Here is a 14,228-nt window from a genome sequence, read left to right on the forward strand (position 1 = left end):
AATGTAGAAGAAAGCTAGGAGGATAAGGCACCTGGGAGGCAAGTTATAAGAGGAGAGGCTAGATAGGCACAGCTTAGACACACAAGATTAGCAATGTCTTGATAATGGTTTTCAGTATCAGAGAAAAAATTGGTTCATCATATTAATGTAAGATACAAAAGCAACAGATGTATATTACAGCAGAGGAGATATAAAAAGAAACATTAGTAAAAGTTCCTAATGATAAAATTATTTCAGTAATTGAACAAGCAGCTTAAAGATGTTGTGGCATCTCCTCCCTTGGAAGATTTCAAGGAAAGGCTGGCCAGGCTTCTATCATGGATACATATTAGAGAGTTATGGTATTTTGTCTCAAAGGAGGGGATTGGACTAGGTGATATGAAGAATCTCTTCCAACTCTATGCTTTTATAAGAACAGCAGGGTAAAATAAAAATATATATGACTTTTCCAGGAAACTTCCTGGCATATACTATTCTACTATTTAATACTTTATGATTTTAGCAGTGAATTAACATCAAGTTTTGTATTTAAGTGGATATGGATTACCTATGTGCCTGCTATAAAGACTAGGCATAAACATGTTTTCATAAACAGGATTACTTACCCCCTAGCCCAGGATGTAAGCCCTGTGGACCCTGGTTTTGCTGTTGCATCACCATGAAATTAGGAGGTACATTTCCCTGCTGTACCATAGGATTACGGCCAGGAGAATTTACAGGCTGTTGAAACCCCTGGGGGAGGGCATTATTCTGGGGAGGCCTTGGTCCCATCTGCTGCTGTGACTGGTTAACTGTAGGGGAAGATGCAGGAGATCCCTGCTGAAAGGAGGAGGGAGAGGAGGCAGGAGACTTGTTGGTCAGGTGTGGTTGTTGTAGTGGTGTAGGGACCCGTGAGGGCCCTCCCTGAAGATTCTTCATCTGAGGAGCAGTAAATTGGCCAGAGTTGTTCATCTGAGGAAAGTTTGTGTGTGCCTGAGAAGCTTGTTGGCTTCCAAAAGGGTATGGGGGTGGAGGGTGAGAAGGCGTTTGTACCGTTGCTAAAGATGGTCTGGCTTGAAGTTGCTGCTGCATTTGTCCAGGCAAAGGGGCCTTTTTCCAACCCTGGTTAACTGTCAATGTGCCCATTGTTCCTTGGGATGGAGGAGGCTGAACTGTTCCAGAAGGCACCTGGTTCCAACCAGGAGGAACTGGAACCTGAGCTGGGGTTGTAAATGAAGGGCGAATACCCTGTTGTGGCTGCTGGTGCTGTTGAGGAGGGCGTGGCTGCAGTTGCTGTTGTGACTGCATCTGCTGGAAACTGGCTGGGTTTATTTGCCTGTTAACAGGAGCTGGCTGCACTGAATGGAGCTGAGGCACTACAGATCCAGATGGGTGATTCTGCTGTTGGATAGCTAGCCCTGATAAGAGCGGATCCACTGCATCTATGAAAACAAAATGCAGAAGTAAAAGAAAGGGCAGATGTAGCTGGACTCCTACAAGTAGCAAAAGAGAAAATCTTATCCCCACCATTTTAAGCTTTCTCATGCTCACACTCCAGAATATTCAATATGTTTTAACCAAATTTCACCGGGGGTGTGTGTGAGATAGTCAACAACAATATGAAAGCTGCAAGAATATTTAACTATTCCAAAAACTAGAGGCTCATTCCATTAAAAAACAAAACAAAAAGGAGACAACAGCGTTGGTAAATGCTTTATTCTGTTGGTTGGATCCAGAGTAGAATTCTGCTTGCGCAATGGAGCTTTCTTGGCTCCTTCCCCTCACATTAGAGCTCCTTACACTTCCCAGAAGCCACTCCTGAGGATTGAGGGACTCTCCATGGGATGGGATGAGATCTGGGTGGGTGGGGATGTCATTGGGACATGGAAATTTGAATAATTCAGCCGGGCTGCCTTGCATAACCATAAGTACCTTTCCATTCAACCAGACACCTTTGGATCTAAATCTAGATTAATAAGCATAAGCCTTAGGTCACACAAATATAATATTTCCAGAGACCCTTGGATAAAGTAGTAAGCAATGGCATTTAGAATTAGAAGGCTTTATGTTTAGCACCTGACTGAGATGTTGGACGAGGTGTTCTAGGTTGCATCTCTGTGTTAGCTGTACTTGTCATCATAGATGATGATACATTCCCACTCTGCTGCATCATGATGGTTGCAGGATTGTTTATTCGTATTAGCCCTAGAAACATAATAACATTGTACGAAGACACAGTTTGTCACATTGCAATATCAAAATATGACACTATATAAAATGAGAAAAGCTTAAACCCTGTACTGAAATTTAGACATTCTAAACCCTGGTTGCTTGATTTGGGGCAAAAATACACATCTACATGGATTTGTTGTTGTTCAGTCGTTCAGTCGTGTCCGACTCTTCGTGACCCCATGGACCATAGCACGCCAGGCCTTCCTGTCCTGCGCTATCTCCCAGAGTGTGCTCAAGTTCATATTCATTGCATCGGTGATGCTATCTAGCCATCTCATCCTCTGCCGTCCCCTTCTCCTTTTGCCTTCAGTCTTCCCCAGCATCAGGGTCTTTTCCAGAGAGTTTTCTCTTCGCATTAGGTGGCCAAAATATTTGAGCTTCAGCTTCAGTATCTGTCCTTCCAATGAGCAGTCAGGGTTGATTTCCTTTAGGATGGACTGATTTGACCTCCTTGCAGTCCAGGGGATACATGAGAACAAATGGCTAGACAACCATCTTATATGCTTGGAACTGCTGAATCACACAGGAAAGAACAAATTACAAATATGAATATAAAATTTTACCATTAAGATATGTAGGACCTTCCCTGTTCTCCAGGAAGAAAGTATATTTAAACTTAGTTACTGAAGGCAAATAAAGTTGAAACCAAATGTAGAATATTTAAATATCTACTTATGTTGACCTTCCCCTTCCTCCTTTGCTCACAGTTATGTTAGTATGGCAAGATTTTTTTCCATGCATACTGAATGGATTTCAATTCATAGATGCTGCAATCTTTTCTGTGTTGTGCAAATATTTTAGATCCAAGCCTGCACTCTTTTTTCCTCTTTAATTGTTTTAGGTAATCACCTCTAAGTTTTCCTCTTGCTCTTAATACCTCTCTTCTTCACACTTTGCATTCTCCATAAAGCACATCTTGTACTACAGTATTCCATATGCATGTTTTATACAATTTTCCCTCAAAAGTAAATGTAGGGCTCAATCCTATGCATGTTTAGGTAGAAAGAAGTCCTACAACTCCTTGCCTTCCCCAGCCAGCATTATTCCCTCTGTAAAATTGTCTCTTTTATCATATTGATTCATAGTAACTAGTTCTTTCCATCACAGAATATATAAAATGCAACCCTCCTTTATCTACCATTACCGCTATATCATCATCAAAGCATAGGCAGTGTATTTCCTTTCAATTTACTCTGATGTCCAAGTCGAATATGTGTGTTATTCTGTTTATAGAGGACGCAATTATAAATACATTAAATAGTTCAGTAGACAATGAGCCCCCTTGGTGGGATCCCTTTTCAAATTTTGATTCTTTATTCAGTATCATTTACTCTAGTTATAGCAAATTTTATAGAGTTCTCTATATAATTAGAGAAATCTTAACTGTTAGAAACAATTATTTCTTATTAAAGAAATCTTAATTGAGAAGCTTTTATTTAATTGATTATACATACATTAGCATATGAGATGATACACATATCTAAAATGGCACACATCTTAAGTGGCATTCCCCCTCTGACACACAGGAGGAAATGCCTCTTAAGATGGCACTTTTTATAAGCACTTGTATTTAAAATAGTTTTAACATTAAATCTGCTATCCAATTCATCAACTGATTCAACCTTACAGCCCTAATAATATATATCTGCCCTCATAGTCTAATCCTGTCTTTTGCAAGACAGTGAAGATTTTATTCCAGTCCAAGAAGCTGAAGACTTTTTTTCGGTTGATAAATGTTGTATAACAAAGCAATCCAATGCCAAGCCGGCTCCTGTCATCCTGGGCAGGCACTTGGGGAGGAGTGGTCTCATCTCTTTTCTCCTCTGGCAGATTTTGGAGCCAGTGGATCCAAGGCTGCCTCAGACTCACTTCATTTGAGGCTTGAGGTCACTGGGGCGGATATATCCCTCACCCCCGCCAGCTGATGGAGCTCCTCTCCACTTCAACCAGTAGATCCCAATTCCAACCAGGTTGGGATTGCGCTCTAATTGTCCTTCCAAATTTCTAGGCTTCACTTTATCAATACTTGGACTGCAAGGATGGTCTCCCTTGTTTCCTAAAACCAAACTGAAACTCAATTTTGTACATGTATTTTTATTCCAATCCTGTTCTGAATTATCTTTGCCATGCTTCAAACATACTAGAAATGAGTTTATAGTTATAGGTTGTTCATATTTCGCTGTTTTTGCCTTTTGGAGTTAACATTAAACTTAGCCTAAATGTCAGCACATATTGAAACTTGTACTTTTTTATCAATAGGTTTTTATTCAACAGTAGTTTCTAAAATTCAGCTGGAATATTACCTTCTACTCCTGATTTCGTTTAATTCCCACAATACTCAGTCAAATTCTAGCCTTTTGAATGCAGTCTTATTCTGTCGTTTTTCATTTCTTCTTTCCTTTATATCATTGCATCTCCTAAGTATAACTTCTCTAATTTTCTATTTGCCTACCTTTTACTAACTACTTTTATAAGCCTTCTCTAGTAACCAGTATTTTGAATTAATTTTTCCATGGTATCCCACATGTTCTAACCTTCTCTCCATTGTTTTATCAAATCATTTACTTCCTCTGTTACCCAGTGCCTACCTTGATTCTTTTTTTCCCTTAGTCCTATACATTCACTTGCTGCTTCTTTCAATTTGCTTAATTTTAATCCAATATTAGTACAGTCGTCCTCTTATTCCTCTTTGCCTGTTCTGATCTATTTTTATACATCTGTACCTTCTGCACATTGCCCAGAATGCTCCTATTCAATTTTTATTAACTTTCTTTTCAGCTTTTTAAATGTTTCACCATGAACAAATTACCTGCATCTGCTCCTGTATAACTTACATTTGATCTTAAATAGGTCTCTAGCCATTATGTAGTCTATTTAAAATATATTGGCGTGTCCCAGACTTTTCAAAGTATATCATTTTTTATGTACGTCAAAATTTGTTATGTTGAATTGCCTACAAATGTCCACTAAGTGGTCCCTTCGTACTTCTTTTACCTAATCCGATAATCCTACCTCCTTCACATCTTTTCTGTATCCTATTATAGTCAAACTATGTTTTCCTTTAGTTGAATCTATCAGTTATTTGACTTGCTTATATATGATTTTTATTTCAACATTATAGCCTGCAGTTGGCATGTGCACACACACACCTATATTTGTATTACTCTATCTCACCATATTTGCGAAGAGAAAGCTCCCTGGAAAAGACCCTGATGCTGGGAAAGATTGAAGGCAAAAGGAGAAGGGGACGGCAGAGGATGAGATGGCTAGATAGCATCACCGATGCAATGAATATGGACTTGAGCACACTCCGGGAGAGAGCGCAGGACAGGAAGGCCTGGCGTGCTATGGTCCATGGGGTCACGAAGGGTCGGACACGACTTAATGACTGAACAACAACAATCTCACCATATTATATAGCATTTTTCACCTTTCCCCCTTCCTTTATTTAAAGTAACAGCTACACTTTCTCTTTTACTTTCTTCACCTAATTATAACACTCAAGCACTTACTTCAGAAATCCTGCAGCACTGCTCAAGAACCAAACAAGTCACTGGAAAAGTCAGACTTCGGAGTTGTAGGACAGACTAGCTGCACATTTCACAAAATATTTTTCTAAATTTTAAAAAACTGAGCTTGCCTTGGCTTCCTGGCATGGGAAATCCTGTTTCCATTCGCACTGAGGTGCCTTGTCCAACAGGCCCATTAATCCTCACATCTTGGCCTCTGTTTTGAGCTAATGACAAATTGATCGCACCTTCACCTGAAAGCAGTAATTAACATTTGAAGCAAAACATAAATTGGCTTTGATATGGCAGGGAAGGAAGCTACAAAATAGCATTTTAAAAGGTACGCACTGCAAACTGATATATTGGATTCAGATCAACAACATGCATTTGAAACATACAATAAGGAGAGGATGGACCTTGCACACACTGCTTGGTCTTCCTTTAAAAAAGCCATTTGAGAACTTAACATTGGTTATTTAATCCACTTGATCCAATCCAGCAAATTCTTATGGATGCAGACACTCTGATACATGTACCGGGCTTCTTTGCAAGCAAATGATTCATTTTAGTGGAGAAACGTACATTCCTTTGTGCATAATTCTTCTCCCTTGCAACAATGAATGGGATAGCCCACATGTTCACAAATCTCTGGAGCAAAGCAGGGTTGTTGTTTTTTTCAAATATAGCTTCATCTTATAAAGGATGAAGCCGTAGAAAAACCAACATGCAACCCAATAAGTAAGAGTAATTTCAACCAGCACTGAAGCTCTGGCAGCCTCTAACACAGACACAGATGAGAAAGGGTGTGTAAAAATAATAAAAATCAAAGCCTGGATTAAATGTTATGGTTGCCACCTCAGAGACATCATTTACTACCACTCATTATGTGATTCCTGGTGATTATGCAGTGTTTTCCCACTCACTTCAGCAATGACAGATGACATGGGGCATGGCAGGGAAGCTCATTATTTGATAGTCAGAACTCACAAGGCAAGTGGTACTGAACAATACAGCTAGAGGAAGGGAAACTAATATGTGTAAGTGTAACATGTAGCCCATCCCTGTCAGAACTATCAGGATACTAGTCAGGTATACAATTACCTGGTGTAGTTATTTTAGTCAAGTTACTGAAGTGAAAGAAAATAAACATTTGTTAATAATCTTAACTGTGTTTTTTAAAATATGCTATATAGTTCAGATACAACCATAAAAATATTTCAACTACCTTCTATTTGAACTGAGAGAATTCCCAAATCCCGAAGTTGTTGGTTGTTGTTCTGAGCCAGCAGTCGTAGTCGCTCAGCTGCTTCACGAGGAATATTGAAAGTAACACGTACACTGTTCCAGGGTTCCACTTTCCTCAGTTTTAACTTGTGAGATTCTTGTTAAAGGAGAGAAAAAGAAAAGTTAGCAGAACTACTATGAATTATGTGTGGTTATTCTGGTTAAGACAAGCATTAGCAAGGTTCTCCCACTTTTATTCATTGCTTCCTACCAAGAAAAACAAACTTTAACAAGAGTCAGTGAGGAACTCAATATGAGTTGAGTGTGAGGAACAGTGAGGAACTCAATAGTAACTGTGGGCTAGTTCACATGCGACTATACATTTGAACACAAAATGGGCCAGCCCTGAAATTAATTCCAGGCATTATCTTCATTCACAGGAATTGTCTACTTGCATGAGCAAGAAGTTTGCAGATCAGACAACTTGTGCTACCTTGAAAGGTACGCTTTGATGCATTAGGGACTGTGGTAGCTGGGATACAAAAGCAACTAGGTCATATGAGTAAATGATAACCATAAGAGAAGAAATCAGCTCAAAGTAATATCTGAACCAGTCCTGTGTTTTTATTAGTTTTATTTGCAGTCCAATTCCTCCTCTCCTCTGCAGCCCCCACCCCGCCCATCTGCTCCAGAGGGTTGGGAGTCCATCCTGAGCAAACTTGAGAGCACAAGGAGCTGTGGAGCAAGGGAGAGGGAACTGCCAAAAATCACCTCCCTCCCCATATTGCTAGGTAGATGCCTTGTCAATGGAGCGACCAGAATTGGATACGACCAGAAGTATTAAGTGACCATTCATGGTAGAATTGAAAGGGAATTTGTTCAACACAGCTTTGCAAACAGGCCTGCTCAAACTATCACTAACAATACTGCAAATTTTCACAGAAATTGATTCCAAATGGAGGCATTATTAATAAATGTGTGGTAACATCTGTGATTGCCAATGTTAAATTTGAACAATTTGATTTCTAGAAGCATGGAAGAACCATGATAATACAGGAAACAGCTAGAATACTGCTGGACAAGCAAGATAGTAAATCATAAAACAGTTTGTGCATTTTGGGAGCTAATAGTACCTAAGATTCTGACCTGGAATAGAATGCTTCATTATGCAAGCATAAACAGTTTCCTTCACCCAGAGGGAGATCTACTTATTTCTCTCACTTGGGCAGTTATCTAGACCCATTTCAATCTGGGTTTTGACCTGGTTACAGGACTGAATTAGCCTTGGTCGCCCTGATGGATTAGCTTTACTGAGAGAGGGACGGGGCAGTGCAACCCTGTTAATTCTACTTGATCTCTTATCAGCTTTTAATACCACTGACCATGGTATCCTCCTGGATTGACTCTGTGGGATGGGCATTGGGAGCACTGTGTTACAGTGGTTCTAATCCTACCTGAGGGGTCAATTTCTGTAAGTAACATTGGGTGACCATTCCTCAACCCAATTGAGCTATGGGGTGCCACAGGGCACCATCTTGTCCCCAATGTTGTTTAACATTTATATGAAGCCGCTGGGAGCAGTCATTAGGGGATCTGGGGTCAAGTGCCATCTGTACGCTGATGACACAAAGCTCTATCTCCTTCTAACATCTGAATCAGGAGAGGCTGTGCAAGTCCTGGATCAGTGCCTAAACTCAGTAATGGGCTGGATGAGGGCCAATAAACTGAAATGGAAGCCCTGTGGGTGAGTGGATCCCTGGTCCAGGAGACAGGCTCATTGCCTATTCTGAACAGGGTTGCACTCCCTCTGAAAGATCAGATTTGTAGTCTGGGGCTACTCCTAGATCCATCACTGTTGCTGGAGGCCCAAGTGACCATGTGTCAGGGTGCCCTAGCCAGCCTCTTTCAGTCTACTCCAGTAGCCAACTCCAGACACAGACAAAGGATTCTTTTCAAGGCTTTATTCCTTTTACAACTTAATAACTCTATCAGCAGCGACTAAGCTATGAACAGCAGAGTAACCTATGCCCCATGTTAGAAACAGTTGGTCCCCATTTGAATGAGAATCACTTGCAGACCCTGAACTTATGGACTAGGGAGAGTCCCTCCCCTTTTCCCTTGGGACCTCTGGACGCGACCGTTGCTTGTGCGCCAAACGGGCGCTACACCTCCTTTCCGCACCCTCCATAGTAGCTCGTCGCTCTTTGCGTCTGCGTTGAGCATCCAGCCAGCCCTCCTCCCGCGCTCTTTCACTCCCAGGACTGCTATCTATCCCTGGGATGCCGGCAGGAAGAATCTCTGCCAGCTGCTGGACCCGGGAGGGATGAGCACGCTCCTCTCCCACGGACGGTTGGTCCTCCTCAGAATCAGAATTGCTCTGAGGTTCTATGGGCTCAGTGTCCACCCTGACACCATGGCAGCTTGGGGTGCCTTTTACCAGGTTTGGCTGGTTCGTCAGCTACAGCCTCTCCTGGACAGGGATAGCTTGGCCACAGTAGTACAAGGGCTAGTAACATCAAGACTTGATTACTGCAATGCAGTCTGTCTGGGGCTGCCCTTAAGGCTGCTCCGGAAGCTGGAACTAGTGCAGAATGCAGCAGCTCAGCTGTTGTCAGGAGTTGCCCCTTTTCAGCATGTAACTGCTTTGCTGAGGGAACTGCACTGGCTTCCTATTCACTGCCAGGCCAGGCTTAAGGTTTTAGTACTAGTGTACAAGGCCCTAAACAAGTTGGGACCAGGATACCTGAGAGAGCACCTTCTCCCTTACCAACCTGCCTGGTCACTGAGGTCATCAGCAGGCATGCTCCTGGTGGTTCCACATGGACCTATGGCCCAATTGGAGTCCACTAGGAGAAGAGCCTTCAGTGTGGTGGCCCCCTTTCTTTGGAATTCCCTGCCCCTAGAGGCCAGGCAGGCACCAACACTGTACTGTTTCTGGCGCTTCCTGAAAACAGCTTTCTTCCAGGAAGCGTTCCTTAACTGACCGGCCATGGCTTTCTTGGTATTTTGTTTTAAAATAACAATTTTATATGGTGTTTTAATTATTTTTATCTTCTTATCATTTTATGTTCACCACTTTGGAAACTGTTTTCAATGTGGAGTGGTATACAAATGTTGTAAAATAAATAAATAAATAAATAAGCAGAAGGATGTGCCTGACCATTAACTTCATCTATCCCAAAGTTTTCTGAATTTGCAATGAGCCTCTCTTTCCAAGGCAAGAAACAAATAGCTTGAGTCTCCCTAAGGTAACTAAGCTGTAAGGATTTATTCTCATCCAAGCACAGAGCTGGATAGATCACTGGCAAATTAAGGGGACAATGACATGCTTAAAGATGAAAAAAAGGGAAGACCTAAAAATAACTGTTTTGTTGTGTTTTAAAGCAGTAATAGAGATGGGAGTAATTTCACTGATCCCGCACAGCAGTTCAAAGAAGATAACTGAGTAACAGATGAATAAAAGTGTAGAAAGAACATAAAATAGCTACAAAGTAAAGTGATTAAAGTAAGTATTCCTGCCCTTCAGGGCAGCCACACCAACGTTTTTTACCAAGAGCAACTCTAGTAAGGTTTTTAGTATTCTAGAGCAATTTGAACTCTAAATAAATGCATTGCATTTTCACATGAATAAAGCTAATCTAAAAAAGTAATTCAAGGAATCTTTAGTTACAAGAGAGTATTGTACCCATATGTAAAAGGCCAGGAACATTGTCCAAGATGATGCCCAATTTCTGTTTGAAGTCTTCATCATCTACATTCCCCTTAAAAGCTACAAAAATTGTAGAATCTTCAAAAGGGTTGCCATGTTTTATGTCATCTTCCTCCAGTCCAGAGTCAAGATCCGCTTCTAGTTCTTCCATGGTTGAAGAACACAACAAAGTGTAGTTATCTTTTAAATTAGGTACGTCACCCCAAACCATGGCTATGTAATTTGCTGTACTGGAAACTAATCGCGTATTAAGAACCTGTGAAAGGAGAAAAGTTAAAACACATTGTTTAAACACATGTACAAGTGGGCAGCTAAACAAGTACAGGCTGTTGATACCACTGCTTGTTGTTGTTGTTTTTTATGTGACTAGCTCTCAAGAGTTCTTCTTTTTACATGTTGCTTACGTAAAAATCAGGGCTAAAATGAAATGGCTCTCCAAACGCACCAATCGTTTGTAGTTTTTTGGGAGAGCCACTGACCTGGTTCACATGATCACCACAGTGTAAACAAGCCACAGTGGCTTGTTTAAGCTGCAATGATCATGCAAACCAAGCCAGTGTGTCAATTTTTTTTTCTGTGGGAAGGAAATTATTCAACAGGTTTTAATTGGGGTGGGGGGAGCTTACTGCAGTAGCAAGTGACCACAGTTTTTCTTTTACTATACTTAAAGTTGAATTTTTTAACCTCCCACATCTGGTAGCTATGGAGCATTCCTGAATGCACCTGGAATGATATGTCATGATGGGTAGGTTCGTACATCACACTATGCAACTATGTGAATAAGCCATGGTGGGGTGGTTGTTTGCTGAACAATCCATAGTACACCTGAGAGATGATTGAGCTTGCTGTGCCCCTCAGTCCTCCAGCTGGTTCTTGCATATATCCCAGGTGCCTTTGCAGCAGAACCCTTCTTGTCTCCTTCCTTGCGACAGCCCCCTCCCTGCTCTGATCACTACCCCTTTTCGTTCGCCACTTTTTTCAGTGCTTAAGGAATATGCAAATGTGTTCATAATTTCTTTCATTTTTTCCCTGTTCTTTCACAAGTGCACAAGAGCGCACTTTCGCCTCTCCGATATGTATAGTCTTGCCCTGTCAATGTCCTTGTATATTGCAGCTATCAACAGGAGCCCTGAAGTGTAGTAGGTAACATACAAGGAAATTGATAAGGCAGACCGCAGATAGGCTAATTTCCACACAGTTGACAAGGACTGAGGGTATAAGTGAGAGGATCCTTTTTAGAGGAATTACTGCAATAACTGCAGCAGTAGTTGCTCCGCTCTCCAGTCTTTTTATTTTTAAATGTCTTACTGTAACTCTTATGCAAGCGCGCAGGAGTGACTGACAACTGCGAGGATATTGCACTAAATTCCCCCACATTCTAAAGCTCTGCCATCATTTCTGCCTAATTTCCCTGTTCTGTCAATGTCTTGGGCTATGTCAAAAACTGGCAAACAGAGCAGTTACTGATGCAGTTACTGCAGTAACTGCTCCAAAAAGGAGCTGCAAAAGTTGGAGGGGGGAGCCAATATCTCACCTTTCTGGGCTTGCAGGAGATTTGGGGAAGTGTTGAATGGGAGGAGGGCACAGACAAATGTCAGTTCAACACTTAAAAGTGAGAGGATTACATTGTCAAGTGGGAGATATTGTGTGTGTCCCCCAGTGCACTTACTGCTCTAGCATGTTTTCCCTTTTCAGAAATGCTTTACTGCACAAATGGGTTCCTCCTCTCCCTTCATATTATTTTTCCCCAGTCTTTGTCAACTGTGCGCTAATTAGCCTATCTGCGGTCTTGCCTTGTCAGTTTCCTTCTACCGTACCTACTCCACTTCAGTGCCGTTGACAGCTACAACATATAAGGACATTGACAAGGAAAAACTACACTTATCAGACAGGTGAAAATGTGCTCTTGCGCACTTGCAGAAGAACAGGGGGATGAAAATATTTGCATATTCCCAAAGCACCATTTTTATTTTTAAGGTGGTGAACAAATGACAGTCCCTCCAAAATGCAATGTCAGCACTCGTGGAGGGGCAGTCACTGGAAAGGAAGGCTGGAGGCAGCACTGGCAAGATAGCAAAGAGCAACACGGGATTTTTTGCTGCTTTTGCCAAGCGGCTTTGTAGCCGAGACTGCAAACCCACAATAAAATCGCTGTCTCAGGTTTGGACAACATGACAACCCACAACAAACCATGCATTCTCAGGGTGGCTTGTTTGCAAAAATTAAGCCACCCTGCAGAAGATGCACCAAGTTCGGATGACAACTCACCAGGACTAGCTGCCCATGGTAGATTGTCCTACTGTGCGAACCCAGTCAATGTAGTGACATTTCAATGTAGTGGCAAAAGTGGTGGTCACCAGGTGACCTTGAGGCAGTCACACTAGTTTTGCCTAATCTATCCCACGGGGTTATTGTGAAGATAAATGAAGATGGGGGCCTTTCCAAAAGAAATATAGGGTGTGACTTTGTAAGAAATATGAAAGTGTGATAAAGTGCTGGAGAAGTGAATTGACAAGAGAATTCATTGAAATACTGTTCACTAAAGTAAGGGTCCTTTCAAGATCCTCATCTTCTCCTAGGTGAAAGGAGTAGAGCTCTCTCCAGAAAGCACTCATATCCTTTGTTCTCCATCCAGAAGCTGCCAACTGCTATTGCTATGAAACCAATATTCTTTCCACAGCAAGTACAACTATTATATACTGTCTCCTATGGGAGCAGTGGTAGCATGAACAATACTAGATACTACCCACAACATCCCAGCCAGACACACCAGTTTTTCCTAACTTGTTCACAGACTGTGCTTTAGTAATACAGTGCTAAAAGGGGCACATGTTTTCCTCCCTGGATAAGGCAACTCTCTGAACAAGCCTTAGCAGAGAACAACTAGTAAATGCAAGGAGAATAATGTTTTCATCAATTACCAATTATGAGGGGGTACTGGTAATAAGAAAAACAGCCTACCAGGACATTCTGTATCAGAAGCTGTATGACAACTTAAGCTGACCCAGAAAATTTGAGCCATAATAGCATTCAGGTTGCTGATCTGCTAGAGCAGACTGTGGGAGTCCAATCCTCTGTATTCTTCAGCTGTGACAAATCTGTAAATGTATCCAGTTAAAATTAATCAATGTAACTGCTCTATATCAAAGCAACACCATATATAAACTCAGATATAATCTTTTTATTAGATCCTGATAGTTCTTCAAAAAGACTATATATTCATTCCTTTAAATGTTTTTTCATCAAGTAAGAAAATTACAAACATTTTTAAAAGAGCATGCACCAATTCGAAATGCATATTTGGATTTCAAGAACATAATGCACAATATCATCGCCCAGAGTGGCTGGGTGACCGGCCATGTGGTTGATTAATAAAATAAATAAATAAATAAAATTATTTCTAGCTATTTCCTAGGTCCTCAAAATGTGGGGAAGACTCTCATGGCGGGGGAGCACTGAAGACTGTAAGGTGGGCAGAGACTTCCTCATCCAAGAAATTAAGAGTCAGGATGTGCTGAATGCCCTCTGGCTGAAGGCCTTCAATTATCCACACTGGATTTGTAGGGGTGTCTATA

At 41.3% G+C, this 14,228-nt stretch overlaps 1 protein-coding gene across 2 annotated transcripts in view; it reads right to left on the reverse strand.

Annotated features, from left to right (window-relative positions):
* The window catches only part of NCOA6 (nuclear receptor coactivator 6), a 66,714-nt gene that overhangs the window by 34,712 nt on the left and 17,774 nt on the right, over positions 1-14,228 (reverse strand). For both annotated transcript variants that reach the window (XM_084853890.1, XM_084853891.1), the window contains 6 exons: positions 13,615-13,751; positions 10,630-10,909; positions 6,946-7,101; positions 5,852-5,974; positions 2,056-2,184; positions 606-1,421 (listed from right to left, as the gene is read on the reverse strand). In XM_084853890.1, coding sequence (XP_084710016.1) covers positions 606-1,421; positions 2,056-2,184; positions 5,852-5,974; positions 6,946-7,101; positions 10,630-10,864 — 1,459 coding nt within the window. In that variant the 5' untranslated portion in view covers positions 10,865-10,909; positions 13,615-13,751. The remainder of the gene's footprint in view (positions 1-605; positions 1,422-2,055; positions 2,185-5,851; positions 5,975-6,945; positions 7,102-10,629; positions 10,910-13,614; positions 13,752-14,228) is intronic.

The sequence above is a fragment of the Heloderma suspectum genome, chromosome 4, assembly GCF_057233095.1.
Source record: "Heloderma suspectum isolate Gila_16-S chromosome 4, 16-S_ref, whole genome shotgun sequence".
Lineage (NCBI taxonomy): Eukaryota > Metazoa > Chordata > Lepidosauria > Squamata > Helodermatidae > Heloderma > Heloderma suspectum.